The sequence below is a fragment of the Anomaloglossus baeobatrachus genome, chromosome 7, assembly GCF_048569485.1.
Source record: "Anomaloglossus baeobatrachus isolate aAnoBae1 chromosome 7, aAnoBae1.hap1, whole genome shotgun sequence".
NCBI lineage: Eukaryota > Metazoa > Chordata > Amphibia > Anura > Aromobatidae > Anomaloglossus > Anomaloglossus baeobatrachus.
The window spans coordinates 150,690,712-150,715,721 of NC_134359.1; the positions used below are offsets into that span (position 1 = coordinate 150,690,712).

A 25,010-nucleotide genomic window follows, 5' to 3' on the forward strand; every position below is an offset into this window, starting at 1 on the left:
AGTGACAATGTGTCATGGGGGGATTGGCAGATCAGGATAAGGTGGTAAATATCCAAATCGCCAGTCGGGGCCCACCGTGCTCCAGATGACAAAGGAGCTGTTGGCAACCCGAAGGTTAGGCGGATAATACAGAGCTGGGTGGCTCTGAGATAACCCAGGAAACCTGGGAACTGGTTACGTGTGTAGGGACACGTCAGACCGGACGACAACCCAGTTAACGTTTTGGTTTCCCTGGCGCTACACCGACCACGTGTGCACGGAACACATCAGGCTGGGTGGTGACCAGGTAGCGTTGACCGGAAGACCGCCACGAAAGCGCCCTGTTGGCCACGTGTGTAGGACACGTCAGGCTGAGCGGTCCTCCGGTTAGCATTTCTGGTCACCTCTCGACTGGCTACATGTGTGAAAGACACGTCTGGCCAGGTGGTCACACCAGTAGCGTTGACTGGGAAGCCGAAGAGAATAACAGGGTCTGCACACGCAATCCAGGAACTCCCTGTTAACATCACAGGGGTCTTCCGGTACGCTGTCCGTGTGCATAGGGGGCACAACCGGACAGGTGGCGCAGCAGATGCAGCCCAATTAACGCCACTGGGCTAATGCAGCAAAACTGGTATGGCAGGAGGGAAGCACGGCGCCTGACCCTGATGTCCTGAGCTACAAATCTTGGCATGATAGGCACCTTTTGCCTAACCCTACCTACCACTTCCAAACAAAGGCTTATGCCGCAATGGGTTCTATACATGGAGGGTTGCTCAGAACAAGCATATGAGAAGACTGCACACCTCCATGTTGTCTCCAGCCCCTTTTATAACCTGGGTCCATCCCAAACCCAGGGTGGACCACAATGGCACCTCCAGAGTCCAATAGCGGAGTGCTAGGTTTAATTTTGTTATTGAGCATGCTCAGTAGGCACAACACAGGACTTAGACACGGCACAATGTCCAAGTACCTGTGCAAAGAGGTTTTTTGCACTAAGTGTAGGAGCATGCTCAGTAGCCTGAACCGAGGACTTGGCCTCAGAAATGGCACTATCAGGCTGAGCATGCTCACTAGGCGAAATACTCTACCTTGCCTTCTAAATTACTCTAGGCCAAAGCTACTCTAAAGGGGGCTTTACACGCTACGACATTGCTAATGCGAACTCGTTGGGGTCACGGTATTGGTGACGCACATCCGGCCGCATTAGCGATGCCGTTGCGTGTGACACCTATGAGCGATTTTGCATCGTTGCAAAAACGTGCAAAATCTCTCAACGGTGACCTGGGGGTCCATTCTCAAAAATCGTTACTGCAGCAGTAATGAAGTTGTTCCTCGTTCCTGCGGCAGCACACATCGCTCCGTGTGACACCGCAGGAATGAGGAAGCTCTCCTTACCTGCCTCCCGGCCGCTATGCGGAAGGAAGGAGGTGGGCAGGATGTTACGTCCCGCTCATCTCCGCCCCTCTGCTTCTATTGGGCGGCGGTTCAGTGACGCAGCTGTGACGCTGCACGAACCACCCCCTTAGAAAGGAGGCGGTTCGCCGGTCACAGCGACTTCGCCAGGCAGGTAAGTAGTGTGACTGGTCTGGGCGATGTTGTGCGGCTCGGCCAGCGATTTGCCCGTGTCGCACAACAGATGGGGGCTGGTACCCACGCTAGCGATATCGGTACCGATATCGGAGCGTGAAAAGTGGCCTTTAGGCTCTGGCTGGGGTAAATCGGCACGCGCATGCGCACTAGCCGCCTCTCCCCACTTAGACGTAGAGGAGGAAGCAGCCAGCTGGACGACCCGAGGCACGGCCAAAAACGGAAACCGGCGCCTGGGCGCAACAGGAACCGCAGGCTGGTTGCGGCTATGGCGGCGCCGATTCGTAACACTATGTATGATCTCTTGATGTATACAGGGGCTATGTGTGGTCTCCTTCTGTGAATAGGGGCTATGTCGGACCTCCTGCTGTATACAGGAGGCTATGTGGGAGCTCCTGCTGTATAGAGAGCTATGTGGGGTCTCATGCTGTATATAGGAGACTATGAGGGGCTCATACTGTATTTAGGAGGCTATGTAGGGTCTCATACTGTATATGGGAGCCATGTAGGAGCTCCTGCTGTATATAGGAGACTATGTGGGGCTTCTGCTGTATACAGGGGCTACATATGGGCTCCTGCTATATAAAGGGGATATGTGTGGGTTCCTGCTGTATTCAGGAACTATGTGGGGCTCCTGCTATATACAGGAGCTTTGTGTGGTCTCCTGCTATATATCGGAGCTATGTGGGGGCTCCTGCTGTATACAGGGACTATGTGGGAGCTCCTGCTGTATATAGGTTCTATGTGTCGGCTCATGCTGTATGTAAGAGGCAATGTGGGGGCTCTTGTTGTATACAGGAGCTATGTGATGGCTCCTGCTGTATATAGAAGCTATGTAGGGACTCATCCTGTATATAGAAGGCTATTTGGGGTCTTATACTGTATAAAGGAGCTATTTGGTGGCTCATGGTATACATAGGGAGCTATGCTGTATAGAGGAGCTATGTGGGGGCTCATGTTGTGTATAGGAGCTATGTGGGGTTCATGTTGTATATAGGAGCTATAAGAGGGCTCATGCTGCATATTAAAGCTATAAGGGGGTTCATGCTGTATTTAGGAATTAGGCGGGGGTCTTATGCTGTATGCAGGAGCTATGTGGTGGCTCATGCTGTATGTAGGGAGCTATATGAGGGCTCATACTGTATATAGGAACTATGTGGGATCTTCTTCTGTATATAGGAGGCTGTGTGTGGGCTCCTGCTGAATAAAGGGGCTATGTGTGGGCATCTCCTGTGTAGAGGGGCTACGTGGGGCTCCTAATGTATTCATGGGCTCTGTGTAGGCTTTTTCTATATACATGAGCTGTGTGTGAGCTCATGTAGTATACAAAGGGTATGTGGGGGCTCCTGTTGTATACAGGGGCTATGTGGGGACTCCGACTGTATACAAAAGCTATGTGGGGGCTCATGCTGTATATAGGGGCTAAGTGGGGGCTCATGATGTATATTGAAGGCTATTTGGCTGTTTATACTATATACAGGAACTATATGGTGGTTCATGAAGTGAGCCATGTAAAAAAAAAATTCTAGTGGTTAAAACGATATGTAGCTCACGGTATTAGTACGCGTTTTGGAAGTCTTGCATCCTTATTCATAGTCCATAGTTGGACTATGAATAAACACGCAAGACGTACGAAACGCGTACTAATACCATGAGCTACTTATGGTTTAACCACTAGAAATGTTTTTGAAGCGATGGCCGAGAGGACCACCGCAGTGCAGAGTAGGTTACAGTACACAAGACGAGGTGCGAACAACAAGGGTGTATTTATTAACAGGTGGGGAAAGATGTGGAGAAGGCAGGTTCAGGCACGGGGTATACAGTGGCAAAACGTAATTTAACAACACTTTTGTATTCTCTAGCTGGTCCGCTCAATAGGACGGTGCTCCAACTATTACAGGTTCAAGAAAACACAAAAACAGTCAGGTACAATGCTACCCTACACGTAACCTCTCTGGCCTCTGCTAAATGGGCCACACGGATGCCGTGTTCTACCTACTGAAGCCTACTTTAGCCCCTAGTATGTGCACAATATTCAACTCACAGTGATGCTGGGGACGTGGATCCAGTCCCGTGGGCCCCCCAACAACAGTCTCATCCGAAGGTGCGCCCGTCTCCTGGGTCGAGTTAAGGGGATCAAAATCTTCTTCTTGCTTCAGATTCCTCGCTGGTTCCCTGGGATCTGTGAGTCTCTCTCTCGATTCAGAAGAAAACTCCAATCCTCCGAGACACACCGGCTGTGTGTTCCTTTACACGCATACAAAGGAAAACAGAAAACTCACTTCTCTTCTTACACTCGGGCTGTCCATTAGCACACTTTCTGCAGGGGGAGCAGAACATTCCATTACCCCCAGACACGGGGAGGTTTCTGTCTCTTAAAGTGGCAGCGTGTTTCTTATTGTCCATAGCAGTAACATCCCCCAATATTTTTTTTAATGTATACCCAATAAAGAAGAATAGTTTTTATTGTAGACTTGGATGCAGGAGTTCTCTTTCTCTTGCTTGAATCTTGCAGCCTGGCTGGCTCAGACATCCATGCAACGTCCCAGAAATTTGAGTCTCCATCTGAAGTGGGTGAGCTGGTTTTCCCTTTTTTGTCGCTACTATGTATATAGGGGCTATATCAAATTAAATTCCCACCCATTCTCTTTTATGTATAGCGATGTGTATAAGGGTAAAAAAAATGTGCGGTGTGCTATGCACACTGTTTTTCTCATTTAGCATCTACAGATCTGCACCTGTGTGCTAATCATGTCACCTATCATACAGTTAGGTCCAGAAATATTTGGACAGTGACATAATTTTCGCGAGTTGGGCTCTGCATGCCACCACATTGGATTTGAAATGAAACCTCTACAACAGAATTCAAGTGCAGATTGTAACGTTTAATTTGAAGGTTTGAACAAAAATATCTGATAGAAATTGTAGGAATTGTACACATTTCTTTACAAACACTCCACATTTTAGGAGGTCAAAAGTAATTGGACAAATAAACCAAACCCAAACAAAATATTTCTATTTTCAATATTTTGTTGCGAATCCTTTGGAGGCAATCACTGCCTTAAGTCTGGAACCCATGGACATCACCAAACGCTGGGTTTCCTCCTTCTTAATGCTTTGCCAAGCCTTTACAGCCGCAGCCTTCAGGTCTTGCTTGTTTGTGGGTCTTTCCGTCTTAAGTCTGGATTTGAGCAAGTGAAATGCATGCTCAATTGGGTTAAGATCTGGTGATTGACTTGGCCATTGCAGAATGTTCCACTTTTTTGCACTCATGAACTCCTGGGTAGCTTTGGCTGTATGCTTGGGGTCATTGTCCATCTGTACTATGAAGCGCCGTCCGATCAACTTTGCAGCATTTGGCTGAATCTGTGCTGAAAGTATATCCCTGTACACTTCAGAATTCATCCGGCTACTCTTGTCTGCTGTTATGTCATCAATAAACACAAGTGACCCAGTGCCTTTGAAAGCCATGCATGCCCATGCCATCACGTTGCCTCCACCATGTTTTACAGAGGATGTGGTGTGCCTTGGATCATGTGCCGTTCCCTTTCTTCTCCAAACTTTTTTCTTCCCATCATTCTGGTACAGGTTGATCTTTGTCTCATCTGTCCATAGAATACTTTTCCAGAACTGAGCTGGCTTCATGAGGTGTTTTTCAGCAAATTTAACTCTGGCCTGTCTATTTTTGGAATTGATGAATGGTTTGAATCTAGATGTGAACCCTTTGTATTTACTTTCATGGAGTCTTCTCTTTACTGTTGACTTAGAGACAGATACACCTACTTCACTGAGAGTGTTCTGGACTTCAGTTGATGTTGTGAACGGGTTCTTCTTCACCAAAGAAAGTATGCGGCGATCATCCACCACTGTTGTCATCCGTGGACGCCCAGGCCTTTTTGAGTTCCCAAGCTCACCAGTCAATTCCTTTTTTCTCAGAATGTACCCGACTGTTGATTTTGCTACTCCAAGCATGTCTGCTATCTCTCTGATGGATTTTTTCTTCTTTTTCAGCCTCAGGATGTTCTGCTTCACCTCAATTGAGAGTTCCTTAGACCGCATGTTGTCTGGTCACAGCAACAGCTTCCAAATGCAAAACCACACACCTGTAATCAACCCCAGACCTTTTAACTACTTCATTGATTACAGGTTAACGAGGGAGACGCCTTCAGAGTTAATTGCAGCCATTAGAGTCCCTTGTCCAATTACTTTTGGTCCCTTGAAAAAGAGGAGGCTATGCATTACAGAGCTATGATTCCTAAACCCTTTCTCCGATTTGGATGTGAAAACTCTCATATTGCAGCTGGGAGTGTGCACTTTCAGCCCATATTATATATATAATTGTATTTCTGAACATGTTTTTGTAAACAGCTAAAATAACAAAACTTGTGTCACTGTCCAAATATTTCTGGCCCTGACTGTATATATGATCTATCAAGGTGATCGTGTGACATGTCACATGATACGTCAGGATGGAGAGAACCCTTGCCTTCTAAATTACTCTAGGCCAAAGCTACTCTAAAGGGGGCTTTACACGCTGCGACATCGCTAATGCGAACTCGTTGAGGTCACGGAATTGGTGACGCACATCCGGCCGCATTATCGATGCCGTTGCGTGTGACACATATGAGCGATTTTGCATCGTCGCAAAAACGTGCAATATCGCTCATCGGTGACATGGGGGTCCATTCTCAAAAATCGTTACTGCAGCAGTAACGAAGTTGTTGCTCGTTCCTGCGGCAGCACACATCGCTCCGTGTGACACCACAGGAACGAGGAACCTCTCCTTACCTGCCTCCCGGCCACTATGTGGAAGGAAGGAGGTGGGCGGCATGTTACATCCCGCTCATCTCCGCCCCTCCGCTTCTATTGGGCGGCGGTTCAGTGACGCAGCTGTGACGTCGCTGTGACGCTGAACGAACCGCCCCCTTAGAAAGGAGGCGATTCGCCGGTCACAGCAACGTTGCCGGGCAGGTAAGTAGTGTGACGGGTCTGGGCGATGTTGTGCGGAATGGGCAGCGATTTGCCCGTGTCGCACAACAGATGGGGGCGGGTACCCATGCTAGCGATATCGGTACCGATATCGCAGCGTGTAAAGCGGCCTTTAGGCTACATGTGCATGCTGCAGTTTTTTCTGCACACAAACTGCAACCAAAACTGAATCTTGTCACAGAGAGCCTGGAAATGTAAAAAAAACCCCACTTGTAATGAATTTTTGGTACATTTTTTATGCATTTTTAGTGCGTTTTTTGTTATTGCATTTTTTAAAGGAGAAACAAAATATGATAGCATAGGATAAAGGATAGATAGCTAGAATAGATAGATAGATAGATAGATAGTAAGAACATATAGATTAGATAATAAGAAAGAACAGAATACATAAAACAAAAATAACAGAATAGTTTGACAGAGCCATAGCCAGCTTGGCTAGCTATTTTTTTTTTATGTTTTGGGGGTAAAAATACTGACGCGGGGTCCCCCCCTTTTTCATATCAAGCATAGGAACAGCAACAGCTGCAGGCTGCAACCCTCAACTGTCTGCTGTACCTTGGCTGGTTATGAAAAATAGAGGGGATCCTATGCTTTTATTATAATTATTTGATTTATTTGAAGAAAAAAAAAAAGTGAAGTGGAGTCCCCCCATTTTTCTAATACCAGCCAAGGTACAGCAGACAACTGTGGGCTGATATTATTAGGGTGGGAAGGGCCATCTTTATTTGGCCCTTTCCAGCCTAACAATAGCAGCCTGCAGCCGCCCCAGAAGTGGCGCATCCAGAAGATGCGCCAATTCTGGCGCTGGACCCAGCTCCTCCCAATTACCCTGATGAAGTGGAAATCGGGGTAATAAGGGGTTAATGGAAGCCCATAGCTGCCACAATGCCCTAAGTTAGTGATGTCAGGCGTCTATGAGACACCCCACATCACAAATCTGTAAGTGAAAGTAAATAACTACAAACAGTCCAAAAATCCTTTATTTAAAATACAATAAAAAGCCCCCTCTTTCACCACTTTATTAACCCCCAACACCCCTCCAGGTCCAAAGTAATCCACACGAGGTCCCATGGCGATTCAGCTCTGCTACATCCCTGTCCTGTCACAGCAAGCGGCCATACAGCATGACTGCCAGCTGTGAGTTCAGACAGAGCCGCAGCGATCAGAATGAATGAAGTGAACCACTGACGTCACAGATATGGGTCCCTCAGTATGGCGTGTGTCGCAGCAGTGACGTCACAGGTTCACTGCTGTGAGGTTCAGGACACTACTGAAGTGTACTGTACTGTACGATGTAGACACGCCCACCGGTGGCTGTAATTGGTTGCAGTCAGACAGCTATCGCTCAGCATGGGGTCACGTCTAACTGCAACCAATCACAGACTAGGGTAGGAGTGAATATGTATGAGGCTAATGAGTGAGTCCAGAAGAAGAAGAGAGGCTGCGGGGGCAGTGTGACATCCGATTTGAATGTAGTGTTTGGAGAGAGCGAAAGACACTGACACCGACATGCCAAAATCACTCCAGTGTTGATTTTGTCATTCTCAAAATAAGTTGGTGAGCTGCGTTTTTTTTTTTTTTTTTTACAAAACCGTGCATAAAACGTATGCAAAATGCAAACAATTTGTAATGATGCGTTTTGTCATGTGTTTTTCATGCCCTCCTTGATTTCAATGGGTGACAAAAGTTGACAAAAACGCAAGAAAGACTGAACATGCTGCTTCTTTTTTGTCACAAACTTTTGTCAAAAAAAGCGCTGACAAACTGCAACTGCAAGAAAGTTCTGACAACAAAACTGCATCAAAAAATGCCACAAAAAACGCAGCATGCACATATAGCCATAATCCGACCCTGCATGTGACCACAAGTATGGGATTTGCAAACATGCGGTCAGGTGCTGAGTAAATGGGAGCAGATTTACTCAGTGCAAGCTTATTAAGCGAGATCGGATGCATTTAGTCAGAATGTGGCAAATTAAATACAGTCACATGACTGCCCACCACCAACACTGTGAGGATTCAAAAGTCTGCAATCACATGGAACAACTGCAGATGTGTCACAAAGAAAGAAAAATTCAGCTCACCCGTATATGTATCCGCTCAGTTCAGATGGGATGCAGGATGTCCACCGGACAGGCAGGTCCGTAGGGGCAATAGCAAGGAGACAGGACGGGACTCAGCACCAATTCCAGGATAGGAAAAATATAAATCCAACGAAAAATATATAAAAGTGTAGAAACTTTATTCAACGATTAAAAATCCAAGAAAAACATCATCGGTTCCATGAAAACATCATGGCTTGACGCGTTTCGGACAGTTGGAATGTAGATAAGTCCTTAATCATAAGCCAAATGATTAAGGACTTATCTACATTGCAACTGTCCGTGGTGCTGAGTCCCGTCCTGTCTCCTTGCTAGATGTGTCACAAAACCTGAAAGGAATCCTGATGCCCGGAATGTCAATGAGAATCCTGAAGTGTCATGCACACTTTGCTTATTTATGACTTGTGGATTTGATGGAGAAAATAATCTGCAGCATGTCAATTGTTTCAGCGGTTTTTCACCCACTGACTTCAATGACATCAGTGAAATATGCTTGAAAAATGCACATGTAAAAATGATTGTAGATTTGCAGCATATTTACAGTGTAATGTTTTTGTTTACATTATTGCATATGTAGCGCCCCTGAAACCATGAGGGTGCTACAGGTTCTGCATCCCCACAAGGAAACAGGGCCTACCCTCTTAGAGACCCAGAATCCCAGTGCCGGTAACACCAAAAACCCAGGTAATCTCAGTTTTTCCCCAACAATCCCCCATACAATGGTACCCAGCTAGGGTAGGACCAATGGATGGCCGCCTAGAGGTGGAGCCTATCCAGTCCACTAGTTGACCAGCTTGGAGGGGCAGACTGTGGAGGATAGTGAGTCAAGTGTCAGACAGGCAAGGAGTAAAGGTGGAAGTGTGACGCCCTGGACTAGTCAGATCGTCACACACAACACCACACCCCCCTCCCGATTAGGTGACATCAGTCAAACTAAAAGCCTTGTCACCACCGTCCAGGTTTGATGTCCACACCAGGGGGCGGAGCCAGGCGGTTGGCTCCGCCCACTGAGGAGTTCACAGGCCTGGAGGCAGGAAAAACAAAGACACAAGTTGAAGTGCAGGGTAGAGAGCAGTCAAGCTCACGGTGAGTCCTGTGTCCGGGCCTGCCAAGAGACTACCAGGTGGCTGGGTCGGAGCCCAGTCACCATTGGCAAGGAGGCAGATGGTGGTGGCCGCCTGCAGGAGCTGGGATTACAGCCGGTGGAACCATAGGGATCGGGGTCGGGTGGTGGCCCACCGGTACCGAACCGGGGAACCGATTGGAAACCGGAGCACCAGGAGGGGTACTCAGACCCAGTACAAAGCCCTGAACCGACAGGGCCGAGTCAAATCAACTGATTGCGGACTGGACTTTAGGACCTATCCTACACAAGTCCCGTTAGAAGACAACAGCCCAACCACACAGGGTAAAGCCACCGCCAAGGCATAGAAACCCAAAGGGCCAGCGTCTGCGGGCAAACGGGCTCCTGCGGCATATACAAGTCGGGGAGCGGACTACCGGTGTCTAGGCATAGGAGTCAAACATTTACACACAGAGGTGCAGGAGAAAAGCGGAAACCACCAACCTATTCCGGGAGAAGCTGCAGCCGGCTGCGGGCCCCGTTCATCACCCCGTTTGGTTTACCAGAGACTCGAGTGTATTGTGTCAGAGTGAGTACACCAGTGCCATCAGGCACCGCACCACACTGCAACACTCCACCCTGCACCCCGGTCCTCGCCAAACGGGCCCCGGGACCAATATCCCCTACCCACGGAGGGGTCAACACCTAGCTGCGCCATTACACCGCTCCCGAGAGCCCCATACCTTCACCACAGCGGTGGTGTCTACAATCACCACAACCCGTGGGTGGCGTCACGAACTTACAATCCAAACCAATCAACCGCGGCCCAGGCCATTGAACTCCTCACCCAAGTCCCTGCGTGTAGCGCCAACTCCCTTGCAGAGCGACGTGAACACTGGGTCCGTGAGAGGCTCGAGCCACCACCCGCAGTGCGAGCATGGCTCTGAACGGCTCGGCGGTCACAGCCGAGCCCGTGGTGCGGTACAGAAGCAAAGTGATGTCCTGACTCGGGTTGACAGTGACCTGGCACCCAGGAGAAGTGGTTGCTGGTGGAGTACGGTGGAGTACTCCCGGAACTACGCACTGACTGGGTATAGAACCTTAGGACAGGAAAGAGCTCAAAACCGACCTGTTAACACCTGCACAGCAAGGGGACCATCAGGGACCTTGCTGACCCTAAAAAATCCGAAGACTCAATAGCGAAGGGAGAACCGGGGACAGGACCAGAAACTCCAACCCCACAGGGTTCACGCTACTGTTAGGCGGACAGAAGTGGACAAACCACAGAACGGGGACCCCCAGTTCTACACCACGGGGACCCACTTACCAGAGGCAGGTGCAGGGGAAGAAGGTACCAGAGTACCAAATTGGCACTGAGACGAAGGGGACCTGGAGGCGAAACCAGCCGGCCTCGGGCAACCAGTCAACACCTACCAGCAGTGAGTAAACCAGTTACACAGAATACCTGTGTGGACTCACTTCTTCTGATACCCACTGCACCATACACCCTCTGGGGCAAAACCCTACTTGCGGAGGGTCTACCATTCTAGCTGCCAATACCACCAGCCCCAGTAGAGACAATCTGTAGTGGCAGCTCTCTACATTTAGCCGCAACACCGTAAGTAGTGCCACAAGTCAACATTATCTTATTCTCCCCTGTAAATATCCCCATTACAAAAAGGGCCCAGGGCACGGAACCGGGTAACGGCCACCATCGTGACTTCCCCAGAACCTGTACTACCCAGAACCAAGTATCCCATATCCCTGGATGCTACACATGCGTTTTTAGACAGCAGTGAATACTATAAAGATAGATAATAACAATCTATTTGGCCATAGAGCCAATATGTTTAATTGCTCCATGGGCATACCAGGGGCAAATTCTTATGGTAACTATGCTGTTTCATTGGTTACAGATGTATTAAACATATCGTAATGGTTATGTGTGACTCCTAATTGATTTTCCACCTTAGTCTGTTCATTTGTTTGCACTACTTGTAATGCCACATGTTTTCTGCTATTAAGTATTCACAGGGCAGGTTCATAGGTAGCTAAAGAGATGGTTGGTTCTGGCTACCAACATATCTCGCCCATGGGCATGTCACATGACATGTCACATGTTGTAAAATGGAGTTTGTTTGGCACATGTGAGTGTGTGGGAGAGACTGCAGCCAGCTTGGATAATGCGGGGCTGTGAGAAGGTCGGTAGACTGCCATACGTGTGGTGCGGGTGTACCGCAGACGAATACGGACCAGAAGTCTGGGTGTCTGAGGAGCAGCCTCTGAGAGAGGACAAGTGGCTGCTGGACTCAGGATAAAGGAACAGAAATCTCTTGGAGTATAACGGACTGGTATCCGTGGATGAAACCTAACCGGGGTCAGTGAAACCATTGTGGGAGAGCCACACTTAAAGCGGTCAGGAAACCATGTGATGTTTTGTTGTAAAGCCAAAGTAAGTCTCATTTGTGTTGATAGTGTGCAGTTTATGAAGAGTTTTTAATAAACTGCTGAACTTTTAAATGAACTGTGTTCCTGTTGCTAACTCAAAGATGCAGCAAAGTTAGTACCCCCATCTCGTGAGTAAGGCAAACGCTCACATCCCAGACACCCTAGTCACTTTCTTTTGGCTTCATTAATACATGTTTACTAGAGGTGAGTGAGTACCGTAATATTAATAATCACTATACTCGTAACGAGTGCTTTGTAATACTCACGTTTTCACTCCGAATAGCCAGTACAATACAAGTCAATGGGAAATGCAAGTAATTTTATGTTAGACCCAACAAAGAGGTCTGGGGGCCTGAGGAAAAGGCTAAAATGGATGGGAAAGTGATGAAACTGAATGGGGAGAGCCTGGAGAATATGCCTGCACGCATTTCTGACTCACATATGGTTTCTGCAAATAAGGATGACACAGTATTACACCACATTTACAGATGCACAAGAACACCTACCAAATCTAAGCTAAATTGCATTTGACAGGCCAAAAAGGCTAAGAAACAGTTTTTCCTGCATAATCACTTGTAATAAAGCTAAATAAACCGGAGACATATTTTTTTTCCCTTTTAACGTTTGTTCACACAGTGTTTTGGCTTTTTTTTTTTTACTTTTACAATTGGGACGACCCTGACTTATACATTTTGTAGGTCCCTCTGTCATACATAATTTCTAGTTAATTATTCCCCAGCACTTTACAAGGCCAGACAGAACATGCCAATTGGTAAGTTGATCTTTGACCTGAGGGGCCTCAAGTGATCATGTAACATACGTTTTGGAGGGACTTCTGTTACTTATAATTTTTAGTGCTGAAGTGCACATTTAGTGCTGGCTTTTTGTTTTTTCTTCATTGAATTGGTTGGTGGCTGACCCCCACCTTGCTATGCACTCCAATTTGGGATGTATTCCACCTGTCTAGATTTTGGCGGTTGGTGACTGTTCACATTCAGTCATCAGGCCCTGTCCACAGGCTATTTACTTCATGCAGCATTTGCTTGGACCTGTCCCGCCCACAGCCATGACTCAGTCATGGGTACGGGATTGCACCTCCAACACGGAGTGGTCATCTGCGATAATGAGCACAACCTGGTGGCGGCTTTAAAGGTTGGCAAGCTTGTACATTTGCCATGCATGGCTCACCTGATGAAACTTGTTGTGTAAAAATTTCTCAAAACATATCCTGACTTGCTGTACCTACTTCAAAAGGTAAAAAAACAAAAAAGTGAGCTGGAGTATGAGTTGGTGTACATGCAACTCATAAGCTCATGTTCACTTGAGAAGGTGGGCCGTATTGGCGCCCATTTCATTCATTCCTCTACAGCTTTTAATGGTCTTACAGCACTGCATAAGTCACTGACTCATGTGTGACCAGCCCATGCAGTGGAACTCTACATATCATACATATGTTGGAGAGGATTAGTGAGCAGCAGAGGGCAGTAGCTGAATACCAACTTCAACATGCCCGTCAGACTGAAAGTCAGCCACCACAGACCTGTCGATTGGGTGTGAATCACTGACATTCGTGAGGTTTTTAAGAACTTTGAGTACTGCACTAAGCTCATGAGCGGTGATCAGGCTATTAGCAGCTTAACCATCCTGCTGCTGTGTCTGTTGAATCAATCACTTCATAATCTCAAAGAGGAAGGTTTGAGTGCCCAGCATGTGACTATTAAGCCAGATTTCTCAATGGGTGATGATACTACCCAGCCCAGCCAATATTCGGAGGCAACATTGGGTGATGATGAGGAGGGAGAGGACTTGTTTTTCTGTGCTACCGAAGGGACTCTCAATTGTACACACCAGACTCTCAACCTCAGCTTCATGTCTGTCCAGCTTGGATGGGCTGAAGTAAAGGAGGTGAGTCAGCGTGAAGAGAGAATGGGTGTTCCTCCTGGTGGGGACACAGAACCTTTACTTGTTCAGCGCACATGGCACAGTTCATGTGTAAGTGTCTGTGGCAAGGACCCTCACGTGATACACATTTTATCCAACAACCTATACTGGTTTGCCACCTTTCTGGACCCACGGTACAAAGAAATTTCCTTCTCTCCTTTTGGAGTTAAGGCCCCGTCACACTAAGCAACATCGCTAGCAACATCGCTGCTAACGAACAACTTTTGTGACGTTGCTAGCGATGTTGCTGTGTGTGACATCCAGCAACAACCTGGCCCCTGCTGTGAGGTCGTTGGTTGTTGCTGAATGTCCTGGGCCATTTTTTAGTTGTTGCTGTCCCGCTGTGCAGCACAGATCGCTGTGTGTGACAGCGAGACAGCAATAACTAAATGTGCAGGCAGCAGGGAGCCGGCTTCTGCGGAGGCTGGTAACCACAGTAAACATCGGGTAACCAAGAAGCCCTGTCCTTGGTTACCCGATATTTACCTTTGTTACCAGCCTCCGCCGCTCTCACTGTCAGTGCCGGCTCCTGCTCTGTGCACATGTAGCTGCAGGACATATCGGGTTAATTAACCCGATGTGTGCTGTAGCTAGGAGAGCAGGGAGCCAGCGCTAACCATTGTGCGCTGCTCCCTGCTCTGTGCACATTTCGCTGCAGCACACATCGGGTAATTAACCCGATGTGTGCTGTAACTAGGAGAGCAGGGAGCCAGCGCTCAGTGTGCGCTGCTCCCTGCTCTGTGCACGTGTAGCTCCGTGCGCTGGTAACCAAGGTAAATATCGGGTTGGTTACCCGATATTTACCTTAGTTACCAAGCGCAGCATCTTCCACGCGGCGCTGGGGGCTGGTCACTGGTTTCTGGTGAGCTCACCAGCAACTCGTGTAGCGACGCTCCAGCGATCCCTGCCAGGTCAGGTTGCTGGTGGGATCGCTGGAGCGTCGCAGTGTGACATCTCACCAGCAACCTCCTAGCAACTTACCAGCGATCCCTATCATTGTTGGGATTGCTGGTAAGTTGCTTAGTGTGACTGGACCTTTACCAAACGGTTGCACAATGAAATCCTTCAAGAGGGTCATTGTAAATCAATTGCTGAAAACATCACCCTCAGACAACGCTGGTGGAAGAGTTACCGACTCTTTCCAACACCAAGGATTAATGGGTTGAGACACAAACACTAGATCCAACAGAGGTGGGGTGAAAATGTGCGCAAACTGGGCCAATTTCAATAAACAAACACATCAGCAAGGGTTATCTGTGCCTGTAACAATGTGAAGGAGGGAGAAGTTGCACAACATGGTCAAGAAGTACTTACGTGACCATACCTGCGTCCTTTCTGATGCGTTAGTTCCTTTTAATTATTGGGTGTCCAAGCTGAACACTTGGCAGACCTCTCTTTATATGCCTTGGAGGTGCTGGCATACCTGGCTCCTAGTGTGATGTCAGAGCATGTTTTCAGTTCTGCTAGGGCAATCATCACTGAGAGGCGCATATGCCTCATCACAGAAAATGCAGACAGACTTACTCTTATTAAATTCAACAAAGACTGGATTTCTCCACAGTGTCTAGTCCTTCAGATGAGAGCAAGCCAAACTAAATTCTACAAAATGTTGATTTTGACTACTGTTATTAACGTCCACCCCTTCCCATATAAAGGTGTTTCCTTTGTGCGTCAACCATGACTCAGGCCTTAGGGCTAATTTTTATAAACACTATGCACATTGTGTAGTGGTGGACAGACCAGGACAGTACCCCTACTCCAGCCTAACTACTATTTGTGATTGGAGGCCCTTGTGATGGTGACTCCCTACGTTAACCATGACTTGGGCCATAGGGCTAATTTTTGTAAACAATACACATTGTCCACTGCATAAACCAGGACATTAGTGCTACCAAACTAATATTTGTCATTGGAGACCCTTGTCATGAGTTGTCTCACATTATGACTGAGATAGGGGATATATATTCGATAGTAATTTACAATGACTGTTGATGAACAACTGATGGCCCTCTGAAAACTTGAACTGAAGGCTGCAGAATGACGAGGAGGAGGAGAGTAAAGCTGAACGCTACAATGGGCGCATTTGTAAACTGCTATGGAATATGTATTCCACTATCTGAGGCTCAATGAGGGATGGACTGCCCAAATGTCTAAGTAAGAGCAGTCCCTCTCAAACGTATGTTACTGGGCCACCTCTGGCCCAGCTGAAAATATGCTCTGACATCACACTAGCAGCAGGGCAGGCCACCACCTCACAGGCATAAAAGAAGAGGTGCGATTAGTGTATCGGGTAGCACTAAACGCTAGAGTCCTGCTTTGCATTTGCAAAGGCCACTAGCAATATACCGTATTTTTGGGCATATAATATGCACTTTTTTCCCCCAAATGTTGGGGGAAAGTGGGGGGTGCGTCTTATAGTCTGAATGTAGGGCTGCGGGGAATGAGAGTGCTGCGGTGGAAACAGGTCCCGATTCCCTACCTAATCCACAATCTCTCCTTCCTTGCTGTGACCTTGTTCAGTAGTTTCAGCTATTAAAAGAGCTATTGTATTCTAGACAGTACTATGGAGGTAGTGACATTCTCATTTAAACTCTGTCCCTGCTTGAAAATCTGTCCCTCCCTATACTACACTGACTTATACACTGCAGGTAGCCCTGAAAAGGGCTTTTTTTGTTATCAAGAGGTCTAACACTCTCCCTATCAGCTGTTCCCTCTATCCCTACACTGATACAATGCTGGCTCCGGATGCAATGTACACAAATGGTGGAGGAAGGACTTTTATAGACTCTATTACACTGTGCGGTTAGCCAATCACAGTAATGCCACAACCAAGATGGCAGTTGCCTTACTGTGATTGGTTAAGAGCCCAGCATGTTTAGCGGCTGCAAATCAGAGGCCAAACAAGACGAGTAATATGAATACCGCATTATCCGTGCGAGTAGTGAATACTGATGATTACACTCGCTCATCACAAATGTTTACCTTATTTAACCTATGCATCACACTACCATCCATTATATTATGTGTTATATATGCACGAGAACCACGAGTTTTTTTGTGCAAAATTGAACAAATTTTATTAATACAAAAGGGTGAGCAATCATAAAATCACATATGTGATTTTATGATTGCTCACCCTTTTGTATTAATAAAATTTGTTCAATTTTGCACAAAAAAACTCGTGGTTCTCGTGCATATATAATATGTTATTGAGTTTGTGCCATTTGTGGGGGCTCTTACTATTTTGTCCCCACATATTTATACGTTGTGCTCTTAGGAGTAATTGCTCAACTAACATTATATTATGTGTGTATACCTTTTCACCCTATATTTACAACCGATGTGGAGGTTTGAGTCAGACAGCAATGTTTTTACTTTGTGCTTTTGTTCTGTGACACAGAAAGTTACAGACAGAGGGAAAGAGCACTGGTCAGAGTAATAGAGAGATCAACAGAAAAAGTGGCAGACTGAGCGACAGACATATAATAAAATTGCAACTTTGGGTAGTTATTGGACAGCTTTTCATTAATTAAATTAATGGAAAAAAATGCTTGGCGTTTCCTTCCCCAATTTTTGTAAAAAGGTTGTGTAAAGCAAAAAGCTGTGAGCTGATATTATCAGGCTGGGAAGGTCCATTGTTATTGGGCCCTTTCCAGCCTAAAAATACCAGCCTGCAGCAGCCCCAGAAGTGGTACATCACATTAGATGCACTAATTCTGGCGCTTTGCCTTGGCTCTTCCCAATTGCCTTGGTGCATTGGCAATTGGGGTAATGGTTATTGGGGTTGATGTCAGCTGTGTAATGTCAGCTGGCAACAAGCTCTGGTGTTAGCATTGGAGCGGTGTCTATCAAACACAACAATTACTAATCCAGTAGGTAAATATCAGGTAGCCGAGAAGACGGTTGCGGTCTTACCAGGAGGATTCTGACGTGGGGTTTCCCGTCTTGCCCTTGTGCTCGATTCTCAAGGACCTGCCTCAGCGTTTGGTGTGATTGGGAGGCGCAAAGCCGTCACTTCTAGTGCTGATTCTATTCAGGGGTCCTGGGATGCTAGGTTTCCCAGCATCAGCTATTGCCTGAAGACATGGGACGTTGTATCTCCTGAATCAGGTATGGGGTGAAAGGTTAGTTTCTCTACCCCCCTCCTCACCCCTCCATCTGTCTCTCTGGTCATATGATGGAGATTGGGCGTTACCTCAGCAATGTCAGGTGATCCATGAGAGGAATGTTTAAACCCATCATATTCTCTTGTTCACTGCTGATTATTCAGTTGTGCTTCAATGGTATGCTTGATAGGTCTTTGGTTTGTGCATTTGTGGTTAAAGGAAACCTGTCACCAGATTTTTCATGTGTGAATTAAGATTAATACTTTCAACCGAGCCTTTGCTGCATTCCATAAAGGTATATATAATCCCCTAACTCCAGGAGTATACCTCCCAAAAAACTTTTTCCATCCTCCCACGTTGTAATTAAATCTGAAAGGTTTGGTGGGCATCTTTGCTGTGGCGTCTATCCCTTCTTTCCGCCGCTGATTGCCATCCTTTTCCACTGATTGACGTGAATGATGCTTCTTGCATCATTGACATAGGTGAGGGAAATCTCGCGCCTGCCAAACACATTGTCGGCTTGTGCATGCACATGTTGCTCTTCCTTACTCTGGGCAGAACCTAAAACAAGCCAGTGATGTGTCTGCACAGGTGTAAGATTTCGCCCAGCTACATCATCATTCACATAGTGGGGGAGACATCTGGTACCTGCGCAGACTCATGATTTAGGCTCTGCCCACACTAGAGAAGAACAACATGCACATGTGCAAGCCATGTGCTTGTCCATGTGAATGTACAAGTGCGAGATTTACCCCAGCTATGTGGATGATGCAGGAGGCATCATCAATGTCAATCAGAGATAAAGCATGGCAATAAATGGTGGAGAGAGGGATAGATGCCACAGCATGGACGCCCAATTGACCAGACTTTAGAAATGTGCATATAGCGAGGGAGCAAGGAAGAATATATGTTTTTAGGTGTATATATGTGGCACCCCTGGGGCTTCAATCACCACAGGGTATTGCATCTGACTTAAGGTGCAGTACTCATCCCGGGTAAAGAAGAGGTTAACCACTGGTGTTCACTTACACAACACACACACAGCTCAGGTGCTTTCCCACTGGAACTGTGCTAGAGGTGATCACCATAGCAACGGGACTTCCCCAGCCACTAGCGAGTCATCAGCAGGGCAGCAGGAGACAAGTGAGGAACACAGACTTTTACCTCAGAATAATCTGGGACACAGAACAACATGGCCGCAGAGGAGCGTGCTTCAGAGCTTCCTCTGTTAGGACTGCCCCGACTGGATGAAGTAGGAGTTTACTGGGCGAGTTGGTGAGACAAAGGAGCAACACGGTAGCTGAGGGTTGAGCCTAACAGCCCCTTTGGGACCGGCGCAGTCAGAGTGCAGAGTCCTAGGATGGCATACACTCCACGTTCCCATCAGAATCTGCAGGGAAAGGGGATTTTATGTCCCATTTCCCACCACAAAGTTCCCGGGGCACAGCAGCAGGTAGAGTCCAGAGTCAAGACCATGGTCAGGCGCACATTTGATTTGCGCTGCCTGGGACGGGAACTAAACCCAAGGACACTGGGGTCCTCAAGTAGCTTCACGCCAATGGGATCCACACTACAGAGCACAAGGAAGGAAGGTCTCACAGCTTCACAACACCGGTGGTGGCATCTGAATCATCTGGGATTGGCTTGGGCCCATCATGGCAGAGTTCAGCAGTCCAAGGGTGACAACCGGACTGTGAGTAAAAGACCTTGAACCGCAACCACTGTGTCAGCCCATCACTGCCGGTGCCGTTGTCCAGTGCTCTGGCACCAACGGCCACCCCTACCACTCCCATCTTTCTCCCTGGGCCCCAGCTCCACCTGTGTGGAGCTGAACCATCCGCCCCAGAGGACAGTATCTGCAGTGGCGGCTAGTCCCTGGCCATGTACCACAGGTGACGTCAAGAGAAAACTACTACTCCCAACATCCTCAACCCCTTCATCCTCATCATCCCACCATTCTTCATCTATTCCCTTTTGTGGACACCTTGGGACCCACAAAACCGTGCAGGGCCACCCATGACATCCCCTGACCCTTACCGATCCGGTGACGAGTATTCCTAAGACCCCGTTGGATGTTCTATATATAGGGGGAGTTAGGGGATAATATACACATTTATGGAATGCAGCATATTCATTTGTAAAGGTGGTAGTTTTAGTTCACACATGATAAATCTGGTAACAGGTTCCCTTTAATCTCTGACTCTGGTTAATTGTGCCTTTGGTTCTTATGTCCCTGATGTTAGCTACCTTCCCTGTTTATTAATGAAGTTCTCCACTGCCTTACCTTTATAGTTTACTAGTGTGTTTTACCCAACTGAGGCCAGTGTGCACAGCCATCAGCCATGCCGCTATTGGCACCTGGGAAGGGCCCTGAAAAAGTCCACCTCCCTTTAGTTGAAGTAAGTGAAAAGTACCCCAGCCCTCAAGGGTGTGCATAAGTGTGATGGCTTGTGATAAGTGCAAAGTGTGTCTAGCATACTGCTGTTGCTGGCTTTTAGTCCGGTCAGCTCCCCTGATGAAGAATTGCACCAATATTTTGAAACGTACTTTGGGTGTTTTTCTGAGGTTTACTCTAGTGACGGGCCTCTATATCCAACCTTACCACCGTTGTTGGTAGATATTTTATCCTGATATTTTTGTTTGCCACAATTTTGTATATGGGATTTTGTGATGCTATGTCCAATATGGACATACTCCAACATGGAGTTTTCACACATTGATATCTTATTCACTTTGCAAATCTTTATAATGTATTTTACATCATGAATCCCTAGTGATATACATGAGGGGCCCAGCCCTGGTACTTTTCACATGTTTTTATTGATAATGGATGTTTCCCTTGTGTCTCAAACTTTTGTATCATTTCTACACTTTGAAAACTCTATCCTTTTTCTTAAAATACTATGGTTTTGAGTTTGTGCCATATGTGGGAATTCGGCAGAATCTATACCCACATTACCAATTGTATGGTGTTACGGAGCTTGTTGTTTATATAAGTATTGACAACGTGTAGTCATGTGACCACAAGTATGTGATCTGTACACATGTGGTCAGTTGCTGACTAGATGGGTGTGGCTTACTTAGTGCAAATTTATTGAGCGAGATTGGACATGCCTACTTGGAATGTGGCTGGCAGTATGCAAATCACATACTTGTGTTCACATGTCTGCCCACTAACAGCACTGGAGAATCCTCATTGTACGATGCACATGCTGTGAGGATTCAAAAGGCTATAGTCACATAGCGCAATTGCAGACTTTTACTTCAAGCCTGGAGAACCCCTTTAATAATCTGAATTAAAATTCTGAAAAAAAATATTTATACATAGAATTTTTACAGGATTTGTCACCAGAAGGCTCATAAAAAAAAAGCTATTTAAATGTTTTGCATATTTTCCACTGCACCATGTGCAGGAGTCTCCCAAAAAGCTGCAGTTACAAGGAAAAGTGTGTAGAGCTGAATTGGTGTACTACGGCCCAGCAGAACTGCTTTGCCAGGCAGGCAACCATGTGTTTGCTGGATGCATTCTCTGCTGATGCTTCTTTTATGTGACTGACCAAATGCTGTGCCAACAAAAGAGGAGATAATCTTGTCTTTTCCTCAGGATCTCTGTGTGCCTGCAGCAGATAAGTCAGTGTAAAGCAGACACAAACAGCAACTCAGAGAAAGCAGCCAGAAGTAAGCGCACAGGCACTGCATCTGTTGCTGGAGGGTTTTGTTATTGCTCCGGGTGCTGAAATTACTTAATTCCAGGAAACACAAGGGTATGATACGGTGCACATTCTGCGTAACAAGAAAAGAGATAGACAGAGGGGCATAGCCTGAAACAGGATGAAGTGTTCCTGATGCAAGAGGGAGTGCAGCCCTATACAAATGGGGGCATAGCTTGAACCAAGAGGGTGTGTAGCCTTATACAAGAGAGGGCTTAGCCTGATGTAAGAGGGCACATAGCCTGATACTATAAGGCACATATCCTGGTACAAGAGGGGGGTAGCCTGATCAAGAGGGGGAGTGCCGGCAACTTCTCACTGCAGTACAGGAGAACTGACCTTACTGCTGGGACAGTGGGGCAAAGTATGAAAATCAGGAATAGTTAGGAGCTATGGGAACTTTGCTTTCAAGTAAATTGGTGAACGAGGGACAGTGTCTTGTTATTATTTCTCTCTTTTTATGTTTTTCAGGTTTCTAATTTAGGCTATGTCTGATTCCCTGGAGAATATCAGATTGCCTGGACTACATTGAAATCCCTGGACCATGTCGGATCAGCATTGGTTGTTTTTTTATCTAAAACAGTGAACCAGGGAAAGTGTAGGGGACGGTTTATTTAAGTAAAGTTTTTTTTTGTGTGTATCATAAACACTTCAGGATTTGTGTCTATCCTCACAGTTTAATTGTTTTTTTGACCACATAATGTCCCAATTAAGAAGGTTTTTTTTTTTACTCCTGATGTCTGGATATTGTTTTCTTTTCTGGCTTAGAAATATGCTCATCTGGGGCATTATCCGTGCACCAGAGTGAAGCTGTGAACAGCGGGCAACGCCTTCATCAGCTTTTCAGCAGTCTTTACTGCACACTGTAGTATAATCCATCAACATGAACAACTACTGTATATGACTGGCAAAAGTTATCAACATTCAGTAATACAGTAAAAGTAGCTATTTTGCCGCATGATTTACATTATATAACAAGCATAAAATATGCAGGAATTTTATCTACAGATTGACAACAATGAGGTAAAAAGAAAAATAAGGATATTGGTATCTGATAATTTATATTCACTCTTTGTGCCTGGACAATTAACCAGATATCAATATCTTTTTAGTTTACTTAAAAGTAGCGTTCTTCTTCCATATAAGAGAACTTATAAATACTGTTCTCCAAACTACCCCTTTATTTTTCTTCACTATAATACATTTTCAGAGGTCTAATTACATGTGAATAGTTTGTCCAAGCTACTATCGAGTGTCTAGCTGACCTTTACAATGACCACTTTACTTTACAAAAAACTTGTTTCTTATATATCATTGTTTTCCAAGTTGCTATACACTTACTTATAATATGCACCTTTGATTTCAACCACAAAATTCATTTAGTATTGTTCTATTGACATTTTTTTTTTAGTTTTCAGTAGGCCATAAACCTAATCTTAAAAGCAGTAGATTTTAAAAGATTACTTAAATTTTATCTATTCTAAGTCTAGGAATTACAGAAATACAATATAAATGTCCCTTAAATGGTAAAAAATAGACAATTTTATATTGCATTGTAAAATAAGGTATTAAATCACAAAAATCTGCATGAATTAAATGTTAGCAAACAATTGTCCTTCGTATAACAAAGGCTGAGTTCTCATGTCCAATAATCATCGGTAAGAAAGAATCCTGCAGAGATCCCTTGGGGAAAAAAGAAGTGCGAACACAACTTTTTTGTCTGTTGTTAATTAAATGATGTCTGCCAGAGCCATTTTTTTTAAGATTGGAGTCTATAAAGAATTGATCCGTTAACACATTGTTATTTAGCCATTTCTTGTACTTGCATTTGTAACAGACCTGTTTTTTTTTTTTCTTACAGGATCTGTTTCAAATGGACGTTAAATAGAAATCCATAACCAGATCCATTCTCCATAGACTTCCCTGTTAAAAAGACAAGTCTGACAGAAATCATTTTGCCAAAAGATCTTTGCAGATCCGTTCAAATGGATGACTACAGGACATGTGAATAGTTCTGAGCTTTTTTAAATAGCACTGGAGTAATTGTAAAAACTAGCCACAATACAGAATGAAAAACAGAATTCATAGGAGAATATGAGCACACAATAGCATTTTTTCTAAATTAGCCAGCTGTTTCAACCAACTAAAATTGTCTGCAACTTATATGTCTCATCCCCTTACTTCTAAATCTTTTCCCATGTGATTTTAATGATTTCATATGGGCACTTACAGCAAGTTCCACATGTGTAATACTATCCACAAAAAGGTATTGCTTTCTCAACACTGTGAAAAGATTCAGTGTAAGGAAAGCAGCCTAGTTGTAAAAAGTTAGAAAATGCACAGCAAGGTATTCTCTAATGAATGAAGAACTACACATTTTCTTGATAGTACCCGTCATTCTTTACTTACGCTCTGTGGGCATAGTGATAATGGTTTCAGTTGTGGCATGATAATCATCTTCCTCCAAAGATCCTTCACTGCTGTCATCACTTTGGACATCATATTGATCAATGAGCTCTTCCAATGGTGGAGCTTTAGGCAAAAGATGTTTTATTGCATCCTTACTGATGTTGGGTGCCTGCTCCAGTCGCAGCTTGCTTAGTATCTGCATTTTTATGGCTTCTAGTCTTGATGATTTGCTGCTCTGCCTCAAGTTACAAGAACTGCAAAAGGCGTCTTCTGTTGCTTGATTGCTGCTGTTCAGATCCACTGCAGTAAGTACTACAAGAACACCCAAGTAAATACAACTACAAACACGTACCTTTATCATGTTCCCTCTAAAACTAAATATATTCTATTTTTTTTTCTATAGTTTTAGTTTTTATATTATAAAAATGTTTTTAAGAAAAATAGGAATTCAACAAAATATAAAAATAACTGCAGTGTTAAATCATGCATTTCTTGGGGTTACTTTTATACTCCAACTTGGGCTACGGTTTTGTCATCAGAGCCAGTGATTGGCTGCTGCTCAGACAATTAGAAAATCAGACAATCTTACTGGCAAGAATTATATTCTCGCTGTCAGAGGATGGATTTTCAATGCAGCAGGAATTCATCACACTGAACATATAAAATGCTCAGCT

At 45.5% G+C, this 25,010-nt stretch overlaps 1 protein-coding gene across 1 annotated transcript in view; it reads right to left on the bottom strand.

The window, feature by feature from the left end:
* Positions 1-24,697, bottom strand: part of LOC142246021 (growth/differentiation factor 8-like) — a 138,726-nt gene extending 114,029 nt beyond the window's left edge. Inside the window, exon 1 of the mRNA XM_075319031.1 lies at positions 24,337-24,697. Coding sequence (XP_075175146.1) covers positions 24,337-24,697 — 361 coding nt within the window. The remainder of the gene's footprint in view (positions 1-24,336) is intronic.
* Between the last annotated feature and the right edge of the window lie 313 nt (positions 24,698-25,010).